Here is a 23,766-nt window from a genome sequence, read left to right on the forward strand (position 1 = left end):
GAATACAGATGCACCGCGTAAAGAAACCGTGGTAAAGAGCAAAACACCACCTACAACGGATCGCAGGAGAAATTATACATCAAGGAGAACGCGCCCAGGGCCAGAGAGTCAGGTGCCAGCAAGGCCGCCGTTCCGGAAACTGAAACGGCAACAGGAGGAACAAAAATACCAGGAACAATAGAAGAAATTCAAGGACTCCAGACCGGAGGACGTCAAGACCAGCCGTCCCATGGAAAAACGGAAACGACAACAACCCGACGATTACTCCGCCAAGAGGCCAGCATGCAGAGGACGCAAAAGAGAAACTAATGTGGACGACACTCGGAGGTCAGTAAGGAGAAGATTGTCGTCCATGAAACCGATAACTTGGGAACAATATTGCCAGAAAAGAATGACGGAGTTTTAATCATCGAAAACTCAAAGATAAGTTAAAATCTTCTATAATTTTTTTTTTCTCTTTTGTTCCGAAATGTTATGCATAAGTACGAAGTTCTATGTTTTGACGAAAGTCAATATGTCTCGGTTGAGACTTAGTTTTGTTTTACTTTATTTAGCTAAGGCAAAAGTATTATTTTCTTTAAGTGTAAAAGCTAAAAACAAGCATTTTCTGTTGGTCGAAAGACTAATTCTGTTATGTTAAAGCCAAAGTTTGGCCGAAGATAAATATAACCTCGTATTCTTGTATTAATAAGAATTTTAGTTTCAGTGCCACCAGCTTGGCGAAGAATGAGTAAAGTAAAAATTTATTTTCTCTTATTCATTTTATGGTAAATTGTAAAAATCATATGTATTAAAATTTTGTAAATGTTCGTAAATACTTGAATGTTATATAAAAGTAGAATTTAGTCTAGAAGCATAAAATTTTAGATGCTAAAAGTAAAATGCTCAAAAGCAATGAATTCAAAATTTAAGTATTAAACTGTAGATAAAGTCATGCTTTAGAGCGAAAGCCTGCATGTTTAAAGATGAATGAGGGGGAAGTTAGAATGAATGTGTTTTGTAGGGTTCTCCACCTACACTTGAATTTTTAAGAATGTTAAAGTAGCTCATCGAGTTGTAGAATGTCGAGTAAGGTGTGTCTATTTGGTCGTTGAATTCTAAGAAATCATGGTGGTTAGGGGAAGTGTTGTAAGACTAAAACACGAATATTCCCGTTTGACACCACACATGGTGGAGAGCCAGGGTAAAGTTAAATTAATGCTTGAAAAATTGAATGAATGTGAATTAAGCAATAACTAAGGAAAACGAATCGTTTAAAAACAAAAATTTATTGTGTCAAGAAAGTGTAAATTATAATGTATTTAGAAAGATACTGATACTTATTCCTTCCAGATGCTGGAAGGAAAAGACCAAAATTGAATGATGAAGTCCAGGAAAAGTTGCTGTAAGAAGAGAGAGTTATAAGTATCCACAGAAATTTAGTATACAATTTGTTACATAAGATTTTTTTTGTGTAAACGAGGTTCTCGAGAGTTAGTTCAGAATTATAGAAACTTACAACAGGTCGTTTGTAGGACCTGCTTCCAAGTTTTCCAAATTCTCGCAGTGGCAAATGTAGGGTTTATATTTATTTTAACTAACATTTATTTTAAGTTTAAACTATCTTTCCTGTCAAGCCTTACTTTCCCCTGGAACTGCCAATGCCAGAGTATGTAAATTTTAGTAGAACGCGCAAGGATTCAAATTATCAGCGGAAGTATTCTGAGTTAAATAGAAAGGAAACGAGTTCGAGGTGTGCTGTTCTTATTTCACGAGCGCGGAGGTAGTTATCCAGAAATTGAAGAACCCCGCGTTTCGGCCTGTGTGCTTGCCTGGAAGAATTGTTAATCGTTCAAGTGATCTTCAAGTTTGCTGAATTAGCAGCGGTATTGTAAAACGCGGTGAGGTTAGTTACTTTTAGAGAGCCTCGTAGTTAGAGTCTTGTCATTAGTTTCTTTTCAGGTTCTTATTTTTATTTTACCGCCGAGTTGGCGTAGTTTGTGAGCGTCAAGAGCACGCACTTGTAATTTATTACGTTGAATAAAAAGGGACTTAAACCCTTAACAAGACTCTGTCATTTATCCAGTTTCAACAGTCACCTCTTGGTTGCGTGCAAATTGGAGGCGCGCAACGCTACAACTTGCATTGAAAAACGAAGGCTTCAAATTAGCTTTTCCACCTAATCTATACTGGCAACAGCAACTACCAACGGCGAAATATTAAGCATTTTCAGTCACAGCTAAATTTTGTTCCAAATATTTAAACTACACTGCTGGCCACCGTAAATGCAACACTCTGAAGGCAACATGCAATTAACATAAAATTTAAAACATGCATTAGCGAAGGTGAGATATGCAAATGATTAGAATTTCAGTGCAGACGCACATCACACGTACCTGTGGCGCCACTTCAAAGCGCTGTTTAAGGCTTGGAGTTTTCGACGATTTCAAGTTCGGCAGTTTTTTTTTTTTTTTTTTTTTTTTTTTTTTTTAGTTTTTCAAAAAAAAATGATCAATTATGCCTCGTAGTAAACAGCGATCATTTTTTAATCAAGTATCCGAGTTCGACAGAGGAAGGATAGTGACCTACCGAGAGTGTGGATTATCTTTCAGGGATATCGGTATTCGTGTTGGACGAAACCAAACAACTGTAATGCGGATATGTGACCGTTGGATGCAGGAGGGTACGATGGACCGACGTCTTCGATCACATCCACCTCAATGCACCACTTTACATGATGACAATAACATTGTTCACATGGTAGTGACGGATCGCTCAGTAACATCACGAACCATAGCACAGCACATTCAGTTTGTAACGCATCATCCAGTGTCTGCGCGTACCATTAGATGCCGTTTACAGCAGAGTGGTCTGTCCGCAAGACGTCCGTTGCTTCGTCTATCCTTGATGCAGAACTACGGACGTCTCCGCCGCTAATGGTGCGATGAAAGAAGGATGTGGACGGCAGAATGGAATGAAATTGTCTTTACTGACGAGTCATGCTTCTGTCTGCAACACCACCATGGTCGGATTCGAGTCTGGAGACACCGTGGAGAGAGGATGCTGAACAGCTGTGCTATGCACCGCCACACTGGTACCGCACCGAGTATTATGGTATGGGACGATATTGGATATCACTCTCGCACTCCTCTAATACGCATTGCCGGTACTTTAAACAGCCAGAGCTACATCTCCGAGGTGTTGGAGCCAGTTGCCCCTCCTTACCTTCAGGACTTGCCCACACCATATTTCAACAGGATAATGCGTGACCACACATGGCACGCATTGTCCGAGGATTCTTCATCAATCGCCAGATTGAATTGCTTTCTGGCCGACTCGCTCTCCGGATCTTTCGCCGATAGAAAACATGTTGTCCGTGGTTGCTGAAGGATTGTCCCAGATTATATCCCAAGCTGCCACACCAGATCAGCTTTGGCAACGTACGGAAGCTGCTTGGTCTGCTGTATCCCAAGAACACATCCAAAGTCTCTTTGTATCAATGCCGAGGCGTGTGGCAGCGGTGATCTCCAAAAATGGCGGCTACTCTGGCTACTGATTCTGGAAGGAACCACAATTCACAGAAGTCTATAAATTTAATCATTGGATACTTGGTCAACATGTTATCTACTAAATAAATTTTGTTGTGATATCTTTTGTGTTTCTTGGTGTTGCAATTTGGGTGGCCAGCAGCGTATATACATTTATGCTGAATCCTTTAAAGATTTTCGAAAACTGTAGAGACATTAGGAATTTTTTTAAAGCAGGAGATGGGAAAAATGAGCAATGCCTTGAACCATGGACCTCTAGATTTTGCGTCGAGAGTGCTAACCACTACACCACGAAGGCATGCTTAGAAGGCAGGAAGGTTTAACCTTATAAAACTCTCTATTAATTTAGCCCATAACTTTCAAATTTCCAGTTAAGGGAAAGCCTCATTTCAGTTGTTGCATTTTGTAAGCTAGGAATCAGAGAAAGAAATCAAGTTTATAATAAAAACAGACCTTGTTTTACACCGCAAATATAAAGGAAATATAGAAAATCGTTCCTTGATCCTAAAAGCTCATAACACGTCTGCGATTATAAATTTTATAAAGAAAATTCTCAGGATTACATAGTATGCTATTGGTAGGCAGGTAGGCAGAAATGAGTGGCACAAAAAATTAGAATCATACAGGTGCACTAATCATGTTCTGAATTTACCCCACCATGGCGTCATTAGTACATATCTGAGCTTGAATGGAAGAGCTGATGTGCGTTGTTGGTGATGAGACTCATTGTCTTGTGCCGTGCTTTGAGAGTTAAAATTTTGAACTGAATTTTTGAACTTCAACTTTTGAATGGTGAATCATTATTGTTCACTTTAGTCCCGATTTGTAATCACAGGTTAACTCCATTGTTGCATTTGTAAATAATGTAATTAGTGAAGTTATTGTATACAATGTAAATATCTGGCATTTTATTTTTTCCTGTTCCAAAATTTGGGCCTATTTCCAGATTATCTCAGTCTGCTTTCAGCTCGTGAATAGTGAAGATTACTAGTACTTTTTTCTTCTTTACGCTACGATAATTAGCCGGAACTTAATTAATTTCCTTTGTCTGGTCAGTTTAAAGTCAAATTTTGAACAGACACCAATTGCACTCGAAAGAGAGTTCCACAACCACTTCCTTTAAGCATTCCAAAAATAGATTCTCAATGTCCACGGCTGCCATTAACTCATTCTCGTCCCTTCTGTCCCCATCCTGGTCGAATTCCAAATTCCATCCTGGGACGAAAACAGTAACGTACATGTTTCAATTTTAAAACTCACAAGCACTAAGTTAATTAATTCGTCTTCTGGCCGTTTATATATATTATGTACATTTCTTTTTATGCGTTTTATTGTACCTTCTTGTCTTCCATAAATATTTTTTCAGCTTTTCTACTTGTTTAATATTTAATAACTTTTGAAAAGATTGCAGTCTGTTCATTATGTTTATAAAGATTACTTTGAATTAACGTGATTAAAAGCGAAGGTGTCAGGGTACACTTTACTCAAGTAAGAAAATAATATTACCATTCACGCTAACAATATCTCACGATTAAAAAAATTTTAAACTTAACGGAACTGCCACATTAATAAGGAATTCTATATACACTCTTAGACAAAAAAGCGACGCAAAAGAAGGAGTTATCCGAATGGGACGAAAATCGGTAGAAGTGATGTACAGAAAAACAAATTATTACAGTTTGAGAAAAATTGGATGATTTATTGAAGTGATAGAGCTTCACAAAGTGAAAAAAGTCAGTAACGCGTTTGTCCACCTCTGGCTCTTATGCAAGTAGTTATTTGGCTTGGCATTGATTGATAGAGGTTGCGGATGTCCCCTGTGGGATATCGTGCCAAATTCTGACCAACTGGCGCGTTAGATCGTCAAAATCCCGAGCTGGTTGAAGGGCCCTGCCCATAATGCTCCAAACGTGCTCAATAGGAGAGAGATCCGGCGACCTTGCTGACCAAGGTAATTTTCGGCAAGCACTAAGGTAAGCAGTAGAAGCATGTTCAGTGTAGGGGCGGGTATTATTTTGAGGAAATGTAAGCCAAGGGTGACGTGACATGAAGGGAACATAACGGGCCTTAAAACTTCGTCGACGTACCGCTGTACAGATGACAACCAAAGGGGTCCTACTATGAAATGAAATGGCACTCCAGACCATCATTCCTAATAGTCGGCCTGTCTGCCTGAAGACAGTCAGGTTGGTATCACACCGCTGTCCGGGGCGTCTCCAGACTCGCCTTCTCTGGTCATCGGGGTTCAGTTCAAAGCGGGACTCATCACTGAAGACTATTCTACTCCAGTCAGTGACATTCCAGTGCGAATGAGCCCGACACCACTGCAAACGGGCTTGACGTTGTACAGAGGTCAATGGTAGTCGGTGCAAGGGGCGCCGTGACCTCAGCCTCCTTTCTGTGAGCCGTCTATGAATGCTCCTTGCGGTCACTAGTTGCACGTACAATCGATGACAATGATGCATCTGGGGCTTTGAGTGCCGCTCTGACGATTGCTCGTTCTTCACGTTCTGTCGTTTCTCTAGGCTTACCGCTTCTTTCTTGACCCTGTGTGCGGCCTTGGTTCACCCATTCCTGCCAACATCGTCTAATGGTGGCGTCACTCCTGCTCAAATGTCGAGCTATTCGCCTGTAAGACCAACCGGCTTCTTTCACCCCACTACATGACCTTTCTCAAATTCTGCACTGCGCATATCGTTCGCGCACCTGTATGCGAGGCATAGTTACTGTCTACCAGAGTACACGGAATGAAATTCGTGAAAAATTTGTGATCTGGAATCGTAATTTCTCCTCTTCAATATCCTGCGAAACCTGTATGCATATCAATTTGTGTCCAATTTGCTTTATATCTTCTCGGTGCGTCGTGGTGCGTCAAGACGAAAAACCTTCGCATTTACAAATTATTGTTAATTGTTCGGGGTTGGTTTGTTCCCCTTGCAAAGTCAACCAATTTCCGGTCAATGACGATAATTATTTGGTTTGTTGATTAGTTTTTCATATTTAGAAGTTTCCATTTTCAATTTATTCATGTTCCATATTTGATTTTTCATTTTAGAAACAAATTTTCAAGATTCATTTTTAAATATGCTTGTAAGTTACTGCATTCAACTAAAATTCTACTAACTTTCTCAAAAGATATAATATACTAAATAATCCATTAGTAAATAAATTATTATTTTATGACTTTGCAGCTTTTGCTCAAGTATTAGCCAATTTATTACAATTAATTAATATATTTACTTCAATCTTTGATAATTGTATATATATATATATATATATATATATGTATATTATTATAAGTAAGGTTGTAAGAACAAACGAAAAAAGACCAATTTAGGTCAAAATTTTGCGCATTGTGCTGCAAAATTAAGGAAATTAGAAGATAAATTTTAGAAGTTCTCCAAAAAGTTACCAAAAACTGTGGTTCCGAGAAAACTCCAATATAAGCATATTTAGTTACTATGAAAAGTGTGAAAGAGGAAAAAAAAAAATATTTGAATATTTAACAAGTTGAATTAACATATTTATTATCTATGAAAAGTGTGAACAGGAGAATTTTTTTTAAAATTAATAAAAAACTACTTGCTAAACTAATTAGGAATTTTAACAAAGTAAAAAAATCAATTGAACTTGGTAAAATATTTGGCTATATGCTCAATAAAAAGTTAATTATAAACACAGAAAAATACTAATCAATTGAACAAGGTAAAAAACAAAATATATTAAAATTAAGAAGCGGAAAATGATTAATTAGTCCAATTCGAATTTCATTTGGCTCTTCAAGGGAAATTTCTTTAAAATGAACCTCGAACTAAGCTAACCCCATTACGCGTTTCGCCGAAACAGACAATTGAAACTTTGCGCGACAAATTTTTAATGGATTAAATAACCTATGTCTAAAAAGCTTTAGTCTCAATTTTTATGTATATACCTACCACCTTACACCGCTTAAAAGTTCTTATACGGCCTGTATTTTCGTAACCGTTGATCTTAATCATATACTTCCAGTTAGAGATACTTTATTTAAACAAAATATTCAGGTTTTGGCAACTTAAAATTTTAAAAAAAATTCGTTTTTTACAAGTAACAAAATTCAACTTTAAATGTAATCTCACGGTTCCTATTCATACATTCACTTAATCAAAATTTTCTGTGCTGTAGAAAAAATACAATAATGCTGAAAAATATTTCAAATGAAATAACTTCAATTTTAAATATGAACCTTAAATATCTGAGCTAAAGAAATATTTGTTTTTCATATGAAGAAAATAAATGGATAATGAAGCACACAAAAATGTATGAAAAATAATTCGAAGATTATGTTTATTATAGTGTCTCAAATAAAAAAGAGAAAGAAAATAATTTTCAAGAGTTTTTCAAATAGGCAATATAGCATTCTTAGCTAAGGCAATTATTTTTACTTTAGAGAACAAAGCTTTTACTCGGCAATTAAAAACTGTATTTACATTGTAGTAGATTGTGATAGATTTTACTCTTTTTGCTAAAGGATGTAAATCGAAAAAAACCTGAAATACATAGGATTAGATGAGAGGGATACGAGTTTTGAATACTACAATTTTACTATGAAATTATTCTCTCAAATAAACATTATTTATATATATATAGTGTAAAACATTATTTTTAATTTAGGCATTTTTCATTTTATCATTATTAATAGTTTTATCATTTATAAAATGATTTGTGATATATTGCACTTAAAGTTATTTATATATTTAAAAAAATGCGTCTTTTAGTTTTAAATTCCTTAAACCTACATTCATATCTATGGCTGCTGATGAGAACAAACTCCTAGTGGTAACACATATCTTGTGGTAAGTTTCAAGAAGTGGGTTAAAGAGAGAAAAAATGTTTCTTTAAGCGATACATCAGCTTTTGTGTTTTAACACCTCAGTAGGGTGCTGTTATTCAGGGTGCCTCAAAGTGACAAGCACGCGGTTAAAGTTGATTTGAAGTTATTTCATTCAAACGGTTAAAGTTATTTCATTCGAAACATTTTTTTCTTTTTTTCGGGGGGGGGATATGTATTTTGAACAAATTTTCTCCTTGAAGCCAAACTTTGAAGTTTTTTCTTTTCTTTCTTATTGACAATAATATCTATCGTTTAGATACTGAAAAGTCATGAGTTTCAGAGCAGATTTTAAAAACTAAATGCGAATAATTATCTTCGAAAAGAGCACAAACATAGTCTTCTGTCCATTAATTCTTTAAAAGCGCCATTTTGCATGAAAACAAAATTCTCAAGTAGTAGACGATAAATAACATTTCAGAAACAGAGTTGAATTTAAAATGTTTTCAAAGCAGGAGACGTTTTAATAGCAGACTAAAGTCGTCTAAAATGTACGAATAGCGTCTGTATATTATAGCAATATTCCCGTTTCCCCGTGCAGTAGTATTTGAATATTTTCACTAAATTATATTTTCAGAGAATGTGCATAGTTAAGAGATAAAAATATGCACATGGGATACTTATACAGATGTGATAGTAAACAAGTTAGCTGTTGTGATGCTTATACAGATGTGGTAAGAAACAAATCATGTTAGAAACTTGTTACTGTTCGTTACTTTTTTTTTTTTTTTTTTTTTTTTTTTGAGCAATCTTGATGGCAATATTTTGTCAAAAATATTCCATCCTACAAGATAATATTATAAGCAATTATTTTTGGGAAAATCTTATTAACCAAGTTAGAGGAATTTATTATTATATGTTGTTGTTGCTTATCCTTGAAATATCTGGCATATGTCAGATCAGCTCCAGAAGGTTGTTGACAGTCAAAAAAATTAATAACAGTGAGGGGATCGGATGTTAAGTCCTCCTTAGAAAGTCCGATGCAACCCAGTATGTGATACGGTGAAGCTGTATGGTCACAGCATTTTTTACGAGCGGGGTGGATTTTTCTGCCACTATCAAAGGAAAGACATTTAAGGTCGACACTTGTTAGCCTCTTTCATTTGAGTAAAGTTCTTGGTAAGTAAGTGAGGAGCCAGTGACCGTTTCATTTTCATTACCTCTTTTGCCAGTTTATCAGCGACCTCATTACCACTAATATTAACATGTGGTGGAATCCATTGGAGGTGAACTTCGTGGGTCTGAGAGATCACCCTCATTTTGAGCAGAATAGATATGCTGGTTTCATCTCATGCAGACGACCAACCACCAACATGTTGTAGTGCACTGCGGCTGTACGATAAAATCCATAGTTCCCCAAAATCACAATCATAAGCCAAAATTGCATCAAGACCCAAATTACTCGCAATTAACTCGCTTCTAAAGACGGATCAAGTGTCAGGGTTGCGTTGCTTTATTTTAGTTTCAAAGTGAGGGGTCATAATGAAGATACCGCTGCCAATACGATTTTCTGTGCGACTACCATCAGTATAGACCTGCACTGCATCTTTAGGAATGCAACTAATAATTTTCAGAGGCAGTTGCCTAAGAAGGTCTTCATGGTGAGTTTGCTTGTTTGCAATGGATTTCAGATCAAAGTTAAAGAAAACTCTCGGTAGTCCCACTGAGGGATCAATAAAGGATCTTAGAGAAGAGGTACAACCTTCCGAGAGATCAGGTTCTGAGTTTCTGCCAAGCTAAAAGGGCTGTATTTCTTGAGTCTTCGATTGTTGTGCCAAATTTGGAGATACAACAAAGTACGATGTGGGGGACCGTAACTGTATATTTTATTGAATTACTTAACTAAATTGACTCTTAATTCAGAAGTCAAACAACAAAAATCAGCGTTATACCTACAAAATTTTCACAGGACTAGTTTCGATGGTTTTACCGAACCATCATCTTCAGCTGCAAAACCGCAAATGAACAAGATAGGAAATAATGATTAGATAAGATAAGAAAGCCTTATCTTATCTAATCATTATTTCCTATCTTGTTCATTTGTTGTTTGTCTTCTTTTTGTTGTTTGACTTCTGAATTAGTATTTATTCGGCGTGTTATTGTGTCTTAATTAAATTGACTCTTCTTCTAATATGCAGTGGCTTAGGTTGGTCTCGAACAAGGCTATACCAGAAGGGCAGCTATTTCTGAGCACAAGAATAATTCGTTATTATTACATAAAAAACACTAAGCGTCAATTGCCGTAACTCAAATCTCAAATGAAAAGCAAAGAGTGTAAAAGTTATTATTTCCTAAGCAAAGAAATGGAAAGTCAATATACTTACTTAAATCCGTTTGATCTCACAAGAAATTCGGTAAGATTCTGCCCTAATTCTTTGACGTCATCTAGCGTAATGTTTAAATCGACAAAATAGTATTCCTTTTTAGGAACCTGAAAGAATTTCAGAATTTTTATTAGTTCAGAACTTACACGAAACAAGTATTTCATAAAATTTATCATAGAATATTTATTGGTTTGCGCATAATCAATAAATATTCTATGCTAAATTTTATGAAATTGTGCAAAATATTTGAAACATATTGGTTTGTGCACCATTCACGCATTTATTAGGCCCACCTTTTAATACCTTTATTTTGTTGAGAATGTTACGACTGTCACTCTAAATTAGGTGTTATATAAATATTTTTTAACATGAAAACTCTTCTGATAGCATGAAAACTCTTCTTGTGACCATCTACCTAACTGCTTATCTTTGCGAAATCTCATTCTAACTTTTCCATTAAATGCCTGATTCAAATTCACAGTGACTAGACAGACCATACTCTAAAAGACAAAGAAACAAACTATTTAATGCAATTCTTTTCACTACGAGAAATTAATAAATCAACCTTAAATATGTACGGAATTTGATTACATTAAATTTTAACTCTGGCTTCGTGAATCAAGTTAGACAACTGTCGCGCCCTTTTTATTGTTCAATAAAGTAAGAAGGTTAAAACTAAAGTTTCTGTTCTTCAATATAATAATTTGCACAGTCTGTGTAATAACAAATTAAAGGTTCCGCTGCTTGCGGAATTAAGCGAAACAATGTTAAAGTATTAAAATATAAGATGTATAATACAAAACGTACCCTCATGTGAATCGGATTGTCATTCCAAATAAATACGGCTAACAAACCTAAAGCCAACTTGAACTAAATTCGAAAGCTGGGAAAGAATCAAGACTCAAGACGGTTTAACCAGTGCTACCAAAAACTTTTCTTTTTAAACTCTGAATCTGCACTTATATTTATATTGACACTTAAACTGATCACTCTCCTTTTTGATATCAGCTACTGAGAGTTCTGACCAATTCGTACAAATCTGCCGTTTAGGCCTATCACGATAGTAGAAAAATAGGGCGTAATCACGCTGGTCACCCGCAGGCAAAAATGGACAAAGTTCATGCAGGGCAGGCAATCTGTCTAGCATAGAAAAGCTGGAAGCTTGTGATTAGCAGTAAATTCATGTTGAATTTTAGTTCAAGAAGGTAAAGTTCATGCAAAAGCAGTCATTAAGAGAAGTTCATTTGGGGCTCAACCCGCGGTCTAATTGTCCCTAAATTATTGCACTAATCACACTAACATGAGTCTTTTTCTTGAATTAATTTGAGTCCGCGAAGGCAATCATAATCTTTAGAGCTTCAAATCCGGCGATTAATTTCTCCACGGGGAATTTAGCTTCTTTAATTTTTTCCTATGCACGAGATGATTTTTTCTAGGCGTTCATAAATTTTCTTGTCAAACATCCAGTTTAAGGCTTCGTCTAGGGAGATATTTTCCTGTTTACGAGGGGAGGATATTTTCTTATGATTTCCTTTAACTCTGTCCTTGTAAGAAGAGTTACACGTCTTGATTGGGATTTCTATTTCAGAGTTTATCAGCTTCGAGAAATCCGTACTTTTTGATATGGGAGGAGGAGCTTTCTTTAAATTTTCTTTCTTAGTAAATTTCTCTTCATAGGCTTTACATCCTCGGTAGTTGCTCACATGCTCATCTCCGCAGAAAATGCAGGTGGATCTTTCTTCCGGCTTTTTTGGGCAGTCGCTTGTACGATGGTTTTTGCCGCACTTGTAGCAGCGTTCTTGATATTTGCAGATATGCTGTGTGTGTCCGTAGGCCTGACACCTGTAGCACTGGGTAGGCCTTTCCTTTGGGGAGAATTTTTTAGTCTTCACTTTACTCTGAATATGTTGTTTAGGTACAAAATAACTTTTACTTCCTTATTTTTCTTTAGCACCAGGAAGTAGATCGGCAGTTTCTCTGTAATTTATCTCCTTGATCTTGTAAATTGTTCCACTTTTATTATCAGGAAATTTCGTCGTTCTAGGTTAGCGTAGATTGCGTTTTCAGTACTTTCTCAGGCAGATTTTTCATTATGGCTTTAACATTCCGTTCGCTTGGCAACTGATAAGTGTGATAAGGAATTTCACTAAACATTTTCACTTCTATCATTCAACAATATAAACACGTCTATTATTCTTGAGTTCTTAACATAAACGAAAATGTAGTTAGATTTCCTATTCGCTTTGTATTCCTCTGCACAAGATTTCTGTAAAAGTTCATCAACTTTCTTTCAACCAATCAGTGGTTTGCTGGGAAAACACAATGGGCGAGGGTACTTATATAGTGTAAAAGCAAGTTTTTATCCTGCGACTTCGATGAAATAATCATTTCTCAGGGCCTGAATGAACCAGTTTGAGACACATTTTTCCACTGCACGCTGCAAGGCACGGGCTCCTCGCCTCGTCCCCAAAGCCGCATCTTCTTTTCACGTTATAAGCAAGAACGTGTTGTGAAAATCTTCAGATTCCTATTTTCCACAAAATTTATTAGTTCTTATTTTCCACAAAATTTATTGAGTTATAGAGTTTGCATGTATTCTTTAGGAGCATACACTCTTAAACCCCTTTGTCGAAGACTAATTAGCGAATTCTCGTTATGCCTTTAAGAACAAAATACTGCAAAAGAAAGGTTTAAATAAACTTTTTTTAAATATAAATTAAAACAGATGCGCAAACTTCGTGCTTACAAATCACCACCATTTGCGGCTACATAACAGAAAATAAGAATGTAACAAATCACTAGTAAATTAAAAATTCTAATGACTGGCTCCTTAGCTTAAATTAACGCTGACTACTACACCACGAAGGCTCGCTAGGAAAGCGGTAGAAATACCTTATAACGTGTTCGACGGGCATTGTCTATCGGTCGCCACTTTCTGTTGTGTGAAATTCTGCAGGCGTAATGTCGAGCAACTTCTCCGTGCTTGGAGAAAATAATATATGCTTTAAAGAACGAATCCTTTGACGTAATTTTGTCAAAGTGAACAAAAATTATGGTGTCACCATAATTTTTGTCAAAGTGTCACCATAATTCATTATGAAGATGAAATAAGCTTCTTTAGTGTTGCTAGCGCTTTGCTCTGCAGTGGCGCACAGTAAAGAACGTCCAAAGCATTAACGGCAATTTGGGTATAACTATGGAGATAATATATGTAATCAAGAAATTAGTAAAATGACTTAAAAGCTACTAAAAATAAAATTTAAAAATGTGTGAATTATATTTATTACGCTCTCATAGGAGAAATCAACAGGCACTATGTACTAAGTAAAACAGTTTCGATATTATGGAATGATAAGTTGAAGGATAATTCCAGTATTTTTAATATTTGGATTATTGCACGCACAATGTGTATATTTTTGTAGATATTTACTTGCTTATTGGGCACAGTAATCTGCACTAAGTAACTAATCTTAGAAATTTTATTTTGTATAGCAAACATAACGTTTCCCATAACATTTGAACCATCAACACAACATAAACATTAACTAATTTGCGTCTTAGTAGAAGCCGACGAAAGCAGAAGTGGCAGCACAGGCAAAAATAATAAGATAACTAGTTAATAAGCATAAAACCTCGCAAATATTTCAAACAATAAAATATGCTAATAATGATTGGTAAATCTTAAAGGGACATTACAAATAAATTTATTTTTACTTTTTCACTTTTTACTTCCTTGTACGAAGTAAAAAGGAAGTATTGTAATCGCGAAAAGTTTCAGGCAGCATATTTCAACGAAAATATCAATTTTGACCACTATCGAATGCAATTTAACGATGTTTTTGCGTGATATCTGCACGTAAGGACAGAATAAAATACTCTTTTCCTTCAAAAAAATTATAAAACTGCTTTAAAATTAATTCTGAACAGAATTTTTCGTGGCGTCTGTACGAACGTATGTACGTACGTATCTCGCATAACTCAAAAACGAGTAGCCTCAGAACGTTGAAATTTTGTATGTAGGACTGCTATAACATGTAGATGTGCACTTCGTATTTTGGTTGCAATCGGCCGCACCAAACATCTATAAATATATTTATATATATATCCACTCTGTTACCCGGCTCAGTGATCTCAGTTTCTTTACTCTTATATGTTTGTAAATTGTACATTATTTGCTTTAAAAATGATTGTATTATGTTGTTTTTATCTTCCGGTTAAGTTTTTTATGCCTTTAGTAAATCTGTACGCAATATTTTTAGAATTATCAACAATTTTAAAGTTCTCTAAGTGCCGCTAAACCTTTTTTTTATGGCGGCCATTGATGTTTACGTTTGAAACAGGAGACTAGTGGATTTGTTGCCAATCTAGAGAAACTTAGCTTCGCAACAACAAAGATAACGCATTCATTTATTATTGCCAATTAAATCATGCTTAATTCTTTCTGGAATTTTTTCGAAGAAATAAGTGTTTAAGATTTACTTCGTAATTTTTAATATAAATATTTTGAGTTTTTATGTATTTTTGCCTTCTCGCGAAGTGAGAACTGAATTAATTAAACAAGAAATACTCAATCGTCTGTGAAAAACTGTTCCTTTTTTGTTTTGTTTGCTTAATTTCTTTTATATATCATTCTAGTTTTATTACAGTATTTGAATAGAACATGTGGCAACGATTAGATAATTCTATTCTTTAAATTATATAAATTTTGTGCATTATGAGTTATAATATGAACGAAATATATAAGTTAACTGTTGTATAATTATTGGATTATATAACAGTTAACTTAGTTTCCGTTATATAATTATTATATAAGTTAACTGTTACATAATTATTAATATTGTTAAGCTAATCTAGCGCCAGAGTGTCGCTATGGTAAATAAATACTAGAGTGAATTTTAAAGAATGCTTTTATTCTGTTATGGTTTATGCGCTGTCGGCGAAGTAGATTTAATTCAATCCAATAACTTTAAATGAAATGCAAGAAAAAATGCGTATAATTTAATATTTCTTGCAAGGAAGTCATGTGGTGTATACATCAGATTTTTTATACAGGTTAATGCTTTATTTATTGTAGCCATTTAATCAGGTATTTAGACAGAAGAGAAGGCGCCAGATTCTTCCAGTTTTTACTTCATATTAAGCAGTAAATTTCAAACCTTTGAATAAAGGATCAGAATTAATCATCAAACGATCATAAATTAATCATCATGTACATCAAATGTTTATCATTCTGAAGATGAAATCATGATTATCTGTAGAGAAAAAATATCAGCAGATACAATCGTTTCTTAATACTGAAAAGTCCTGCATTATAAAATCATTTACGCTGAGTGATTTTTACAAAACTAAATTAATATTAATAAAGAAGGTATAATTTGACGCATCTGATCATGTATGAATACGTCTTGCTTTGTGGCAATTCATTGTTTTAATATATGCATGTGTTTCTGTTAAGGAAACTTTATAACAGTTTTGTATCAAACCGTTTGAGTTCCACCGTTTCACTGAGCTCTGCATATGTAACTCAGAGTATTTCAGACTAACTTGTTTTTTCCACACACAACAATAAGAAGGTAAAATCGTTTTATTACTGTAGGCATTATATCAACATAAAAACCATACACATATGTAAAGCAAAACATTTATGTGATTCGATTTGAAACGAAGATTTCAAAAATGTTTTCCCAATTTCAGTTAAATGTAAAACCTTTTTGAAGGACCAGAAAAGTGTTCCTCGAAGAGCACACAAAAAAATAAGCGCTTTATCATTTTACAGAAAACACTATGCGTGACGCAAACACATAAGCTTTATATGCTTTGAATGGAAATCATATGGAGAATTATACTATTGGTTTTAGTGTGATATTTGTTTTGGTACACTACTATAGCACTGACTCAAAAATACTCCTTTCGAATATTGAGGGAAAATTCTTTTTATCTGTAATTCTAAATAATATTTTTAACCAAATGTATAAGTCTTTAGGAGAGACTCATAGTAATTTAAAAGAAACAATCTAAAATCTGAACAGCTATCAAATTTCTGTATTACTTTGATGTCAATGTTATGAAAAGACCCCTGAAACCCTTGAATTTGCGTATAAATTATTAAAAATACAAAACTCCTGAGTTACATTTACTACAAAATTTAATCAGTAATCACCCTTTTTCTTCTTTAAGTAAAAAAGGCGCGATGGGTGTGCCTACACTCATAACCAATTAACCAATATGTACAGTTATTATCAGTAATAGCATGAAAACAAGAAAACCCTTAGTTTTATAATAAATTTCTTACCAGCGTCTTGTTTACTGTACAGTGCCTTGGATATCTTCTGCAAATAGATTCATCTGCTAATATACAGTGATCGGGATATTTAGCACAATATTTGCTTTTCACAATCCTGCAGTGGAGAAAAAATAAACAAAATTAAAATTTTATGCTTGTTGAGTGGTTACGTGTTTCAAGCAATGCATAAGAGAGACATCTCTCTCAAAGGCCCGCCAGCGACCAATCGGTAAAATCGCTGGATATTGGTAGTTCTAAGACTGGCTTCGAATCCAGGGAAAGTTTGAATTACTGGTTAAACCTGTACGAAGCTGTGAACCAACCACCTTCAAAGTAATGATCAAAGATCCAAGGATCCTTCGAAGGAACCTGGACCAACAGAACTGTCTTTTAAATAGAGGAGTCCTTTATTTGGAAGTGTCCCTTACAGGAGGCACTATTATATTTGTGTTTACGTGTTTATATCTAATTAACTTCGTGGATTTGGGGAAATTGTTTGATAAGACTATCTTCAAGAATTTTTCCCTTAAGTGTAAGAGTAGTTCAGTTTATCTTTTAAAATCTACTGAGAAATTAAATGGTTAAAAATTTCACTATATGACACCTGTCCTAGGTTTTTATTTTCATAGAAATCTCGTATTTTCAGTGTTGGGAAATTTTAAAAAAGTTCCGCGTACTGTTTTTAAAAATTTTGTAAATAAATATATATGTCCAGTATCAGCATTTAACATAAAACCCCTAATTGAGGAACATTCTGTATAATATATAATTTATGTTTTTCAAATACGAAAATGCATTTTAAATTAGAAACACATTTTTTTCCGGATTTTTCAATACACTATTGGTTTTTCACTTTTCAAATACACAAAACAAAACCTACAATTCATACAGATTATTTTCATACTGCATGTTTTTGCAACCGACAATCATAGCGAAATTAACAATCCCAAAAATTTGATTATAATTTACTATGAAACGTTTGTAATATTGATTCAAAATATAATATCTCATTTTTTAAAGGCACAATTTTGCACTTTTATTCCTTTCTGATATGTGAAAATGGGATATGTTCATTTTTCTAAATATGTAGCCTTTAGAAATCTTCGACTAAAACTTGTTTAAGGGCTCAAAAAAGAACGGAAAAGAAAAGCGGAAAAAAGGCCTTCATTTGAATGATATTAAAAGCTCCCATTTAAACGAAGAAGAGGCAGCGTGAGTGCTTAAACTGTTATTATGAAAAGAATCATAATACGGAAAGAAATATAATAAGTTATAGTTATTTAAAACCACTGCAAACCTTCTTTTAAGGTTTATGAACTTTCATTAGTTATTTCTCATTTTGAAATATTACATTCATCTCTTTCTTGCTTAATTTGTTTTATTAGAACTGTTAAGGATGGTAATTTTATTTCCCAATACTTTTGGAGAATGTTTCTAGCCTTCCGCAAGAATCAAACAAATATGTGAATGTCTCAATTCTCACGTACTTGTAGTGGAACATAATTTAATGTTTCCATATAATTATTAAGATTTCCTAAGTGGCAACATTATGTAATGTTTTGAATAGTTATTAAGATTCGCCATGTGGCAACAACGAGTCGAGCTAAAAACGTAGTTACTTTTAGCGTTTCGTAAGCTTTATTTCTTAAAAATTTGTTATATTATGTAAAAATAAGTAACATGTTGCAAACAAGAATGAAAACTGTAAAAATAAATATGCTTTTTATTTTAAGAGCAAAATAAGCATTTATTTCACTTATAAAATGCTCTGGCTGATCAGTTTCGATTTCGTTTATTCATCAAATCCACATTAAAAGATTAGTGACCCGGACGTGATTTGAACACGCAACCTTCTGATGTGGAGTCAGAATTCAACACACAACTTCTTATCATCCGCAGTGTAACGGCAAAATTGAGAGATTTCATCGAACTTTGAAAGCTGCTATTAAATGTCATAATTCCATTAAGTGGTCCGAATCCATTCGAATAATTCTTCTAGGTCTTAGGGCAGCCTTAAAAGAAGACTCTGGATATTCCATTGCACAAATGGTTTACGGGAAAACAATAAAACTTCCTGGAGAATATTTTGATAAACCGACAGTTTCTACAACACCTCAAACATTTTTGCATAAATTGCAAAAACAAATGGAATTGTTCAAGCCCTCAGCGGTACAGCGAAAAATGATTCCTAAAGTTTTTGTCCATAGAGATTTGAATGTGTTCCTAAGAACCTTTCCTTTGAACGTTTTCCTAAGAACTGATAGAGTGAAGAAACCATTAGAACCTAGTTATGAAGGACCTTTCAAAGTACTTAATGGACAAATACTTCTTGTTACAAATCAAAGGGAAAGAAGTAAACATTTCGATTGACAGGCTGAAGCCAGCCTATTGTTTAACATCAGATGAGCAAAGGCTGGAACCAGAAACTTCTGATCCCCAGCCCAAGACTCCGACTTTGTTAAAATCTGAGAGCAATGATGAACGACCTCGAGTAACGAACCTCTTTCAAATAATTAATTTTGTATTAGCATGTCATTTCCGTGGCGTTATTTGGGTTGCCAGAATTCGACTGCTTTATGGTAGTTTAAAAAATATGTAAGGTAATAATTTACTTATTTACATGAGTTACTTGTGTATTGTTTCTTTCTATTTAGCTGAAACATTTTTAAAAATATAACACGAATCTTGGTTCACAAAATTTTATGAATTACCTAACACTACCTAGCCAATTTTGCTTTCTTTTCCTGCTATAAAATTATTTCTTCAGCCACACTGCAAACACGGGTGCAAGAATATGCAAATATTTGAATATTTTTGTGTCTATGCCATTTATTTTTTGTCTTTTTTACACGTCTATATATATTCAAAACAATATATGTTCTAAGAATTTATAAAAATGTTCTAAGTTCATGAGAGCTTTTACACTTACCCATTGTCATTGCAAAATGTATAAGCTGGAACTTCCAGAAACTCTGGTTTCTGTATGTCAATATCCAAATTTGTCGGATACTGGAAAGCATATCCAAGAAATGTAATACATTGGTACAGGAAGCCTGTCAGGCAAATTAGTAGAACTATTGTCCTGAAAGCCTTTCGTCGATTATCAACAGTGCACAAGATGCTTGACACAACAGTAACAGATGACTCCTTGAAGACTTTGGAGATATACTTTTTCAGACACGAACGTTTCTTCAAAGCAACATCTTCGGAAACCTTCTCTTCGAAAGATGGCATAGATAAGAAAGAAGACATCTTCTAAATCAATTAAATATATATGAAGTGGTCAAGTTTCTGTATAATTTACAGTGTTTCAATAGCGTAATATTCAGAGATGAAAGTAAATTTTAAAATATAAATCTGATGACATGTTGTCGCAAAAGGAATTTGCATTGATGACAAATCTTAAAATGCTGCACAAGGAATTTTCTTAGAAATTTCCAATATAATATCACTTCAGGAAATGATATTATTATAGAAATAGAAATTTCACAGCATACCTATTTTCACATGCAATATACAGTTAATTAATAATTTAATACATACAGTGTTATTTAATTACATTAACAAGATACATCCATTATGTGTCAAAATTATTTTGCTTATATAAGTAAAATAAACTTAATTAATTGAATTTCAGTATAATAATTAATTGAATTTCAGTATGATAATTAGTATTCTCTTTCATGAACGTTTGAATAATGAGCACTTATTACATACTATTATAAAATATTTAATTACTTTAAATTTCTGTTTACTTGAAAGAAAACATTTTTTATTGTTTTGTTATTATAGTGGAATTTTACACATTTAAAAACATTGGTTATATGTTCTAATTACACAGTGGGATCAGAAAGATAATGACAATTGATTTTACGCATAATTCTTCTAAATATCACTAATTCATTAACACGCTATGACACATACATGCATGCTGAAGCTGCATGAGTTTTACCACAGAGTACTTCGTACCCATTATAATTGATTTGGAATACCTTTTCTCTCTAGATTTCCCCTATTAAAAATGTTGTACAATTATTGAGATTATTTTAGTAATGTCCTAATAATTCTAGTTATTTTTCATTTGTTGGCAGCTCACCTTATTTTCTTGTTTCAGACCTACAATTTCCTACCAGAATGAGTTTGCAGGATCACGTACGTCGTTACTTTTTAAGCCAAATCTTACTATGTTCAGCAGTATTTCTACGTGCCTGCTAGCATTTGCCAGTGAGCTTTAAATACGGGCCAACTCTGTCAGTTATTTCTGTGCACCTTCGGCTAGTTTTTACACAGTTAGCATCAGATTAGTTTCTTATTTTCTGTCTTCAGTTAAATCGCAGTTGGAGGCTTCTCGTAACCCTGAGAGGCGCTAACTGTAAATTTTCTCGTGTACGATAAAATGGTAATTAACCCTTTCTTTGTACTTGTTCTTACAAGAACCTCCTTACGAAGCCTTAGAAGTTCTTACAAGAGCCTTAGAAGTAAGAACAAGTACAGCCTTAGAATATATACCAGCCTTAGAATATGCGACAGCAGAATATATGCCAAACAGATATAAAATGGTGTTCTGTCTAAAGTGAACTTCACATGTTTTCAATGAACACATAACTTTTAAATTCTACACACTGATTTGTATTTCTCAGCGTCACATTCAGTTATAAGGAAGGCTATGCATAAGTGAAGTGTAAGCGAACTGTAAATAAGTGAATAACACAAGTCACTGCTATGAATGTGATAAGCAAATATTACACAGGAACCCTTCAAATATGTGAATAGCAATACTCAGTTGATATTGTTCAATATAATGCATATGAATAAATTCTTATGCCAAAGTTACGTTCACAAACAAAATAATTGCTGCCCAAAGATCCTGCATCTTACAATGGATACTGGCTCATGTAAATATTTTTGGTAATGAGAAGGCCCATGAGCTTGCAAAGGCATCCCGTGATTCTCCTCAGCCAGCTAACTGCCTAACCCTCGTTGATGCCAATGCAGTTGCCAGCCAAAGACTAATCGGTCAAGTTAAAGGAAACTTCATCCCGGAATTGAACTGCGACAGAGCCATATCGACTATCATAACTAGACTTAGGACAAATCACTTAAAAGGGATGAGGATTTCTGCAGACGGACAGCGTAGTTACACCAAAATTTGTCCTCATTGCCCAGATGACATCCCACTGTCTCGCCATCACATCTTCAGCTGCCCAGCAATCCAGGCCAGATTGTTTAACATCGGCATTGAAGACCCAGTGGACCTACTTTAGACTGATAGAGCTGCCGAGGTTGTAAAAGCTGTCTTTGACAGCTTCGAAGCTATATAATTGTACTTTGTCATAGACACGACATCATCATCATCAATATTCGATAGAAATTTTTGGCTGGGCCCAGCGACAACAGAATGCTCTACCAATTGAGTACAAATGCTGATAGTCATAAAACAGGTGGTACAGCAACTCAGCTGGTGGTAAGTAAGTAAGTAAGTAAGCCTTAGAAGTAAGCGATTAGTCGCTACACACTTCTCAAGTATTCCAGTTGCCAAAGGCAACCAACTTAGCTTGAATCTTATACAGTGAAATGAAAAGTGACAGCACTGTATATTTTAATAATCCCTTCAGCTGGATGAAAATTGAAATTACGGTTGAAGGATACATAAAGAATTGGATTAAAAAATATGCTCAAATGAAGATCAGCGATCCATTTCAGCATACTAATATGTGTCTGAAGCTATGTAGTAATAACTTTTGCCATCTAATATATACAAGCAAAACTATTCTTCATTATTTTATCAAGTACACTAGAACGTTTTGACGATGATGCAGCATTTTAACTAGATGTAATTAACAAAGGAAATATTAAACTCAAAAGGAAATGCGATGTTACGAAATCTTTCAGAGTATATTTGAACTGCATTATTTGGGAACTATGACAAGAGCAAGAATAAAACTTGAATTTAACCATTTCTAACTTTCGGCGAAAAACAAACGTAATTTTCAAATAATTTTAAATAAAGTCTGAAAGCTAGTGTACCTAATTCCAGTGTTTTGAGAAATAAAACTGTTCACCATTTCGAGATCAAACTAGTAATTTCAAAAGACAGAACTATCTTAATAAAAACATTAAAAATTACATATACTGAATTAATTAGAAACAGATGTTTAAGGATTCGTTAGGAGCAGTTTAAAGATACATTATTACAAAAATTTGGTCAACGAATTATTAAACTATATATCAGAACTTACTGACATCTTCGAGCACAAGAAATGTTCGCTAGTAGTGATGCAGCGGAGATGGAAAAACGACATGAGCACAAAGCTTCCTTCTGATGAAATTGCTCCAGAGTCGAAAAAAGAACTCAAATACTATTCTGATCCGAGCTACTCTACTTAATAACCATGCACAAACATACCATAGTTAAAAGCAATGTAACAAAATAAAAATATTATGTATTTGTTCTGTTAGAATTATTTATTTGTTTTTGCTCACTGTGGGCGTTTACGTTATCTGCTAATAGAGAGAAACGTAAAAAGGTTTCGACAACTCTCATCGCAGTGCAACAATTGCGTGTTTGTCAACCAACTCCCTGGAAGTTGGAAATTTCCCAGCATTATTAATGCAAAAGTGATTCCCCTTGTTCGTACTGAAAATGTACTTTGTAGCCTCATATTTTATTAGTTGCTTTATGAGTTTCTGCTATCTACACTATACTTGGCATGAGATAGGGACAGTTTTTAGGATTTCATGTTTTACGCATTTTGTGCAAAAAGA

General features: G+C 34.4%; 1 protein-coding gene across 2 annotated transcripts in view; it reads right to left on the minus strand.

Moving 5' to 3' along the window:
- Window positions 1-23,374, minus strand: part of LOC118194155 (acid-sensing ion channel 4-A-like) — a 65,160-nt gene extending 41,786 nt beyond the window's left edge. Inside the window, exons 1-4 of one of the 2 annotated variants that reach the window (XM_035365345.2) lie at window positions 23,241-23,374; window positions 19,931-20,256; window positions 17,011-17,116; window positions 10,719-10,825 (exon numbers count right to left, since the gene is read on the minus strand). In XM_035365345.2, the coding sequence (XP_035221236.1) occupies window positions 10,719-10,825; window positions 17,011-17,116; window positions 19,931-20,256; window positions 23,241-23,303 (602 nt within the window). In that variant the 5' untranslated portion in view covers window positions 23,304-23,374. The remainder of the gene's footprint in view (window positions 1-10,718; window positions 10,826-17,010; window positions 17,117-19,930; window positions 20,257-23,240) is intronic. The other variant, XM_035365346.2, reaches the window with a different exon arrangement.
- Window positions 23,375-23,766: the final 392 nt, after the last annotated feature.

This window comes from Stegodyphus dumicola, chromosome 6 (genome assembly GCF_044657685.1).
Source record: "Stegodyphus dumicola isolate Sdum_Otavi_A_Nest chromosome 6, ASM4465768v1".
Classification (NCBI taxonomy): domain Eukaryota; kingdom Metazoa; phylum Arthropoda; class Arachnida; order Araneae; family Eresidae; genus Stegodyphus; species Stegodyphus dumicola.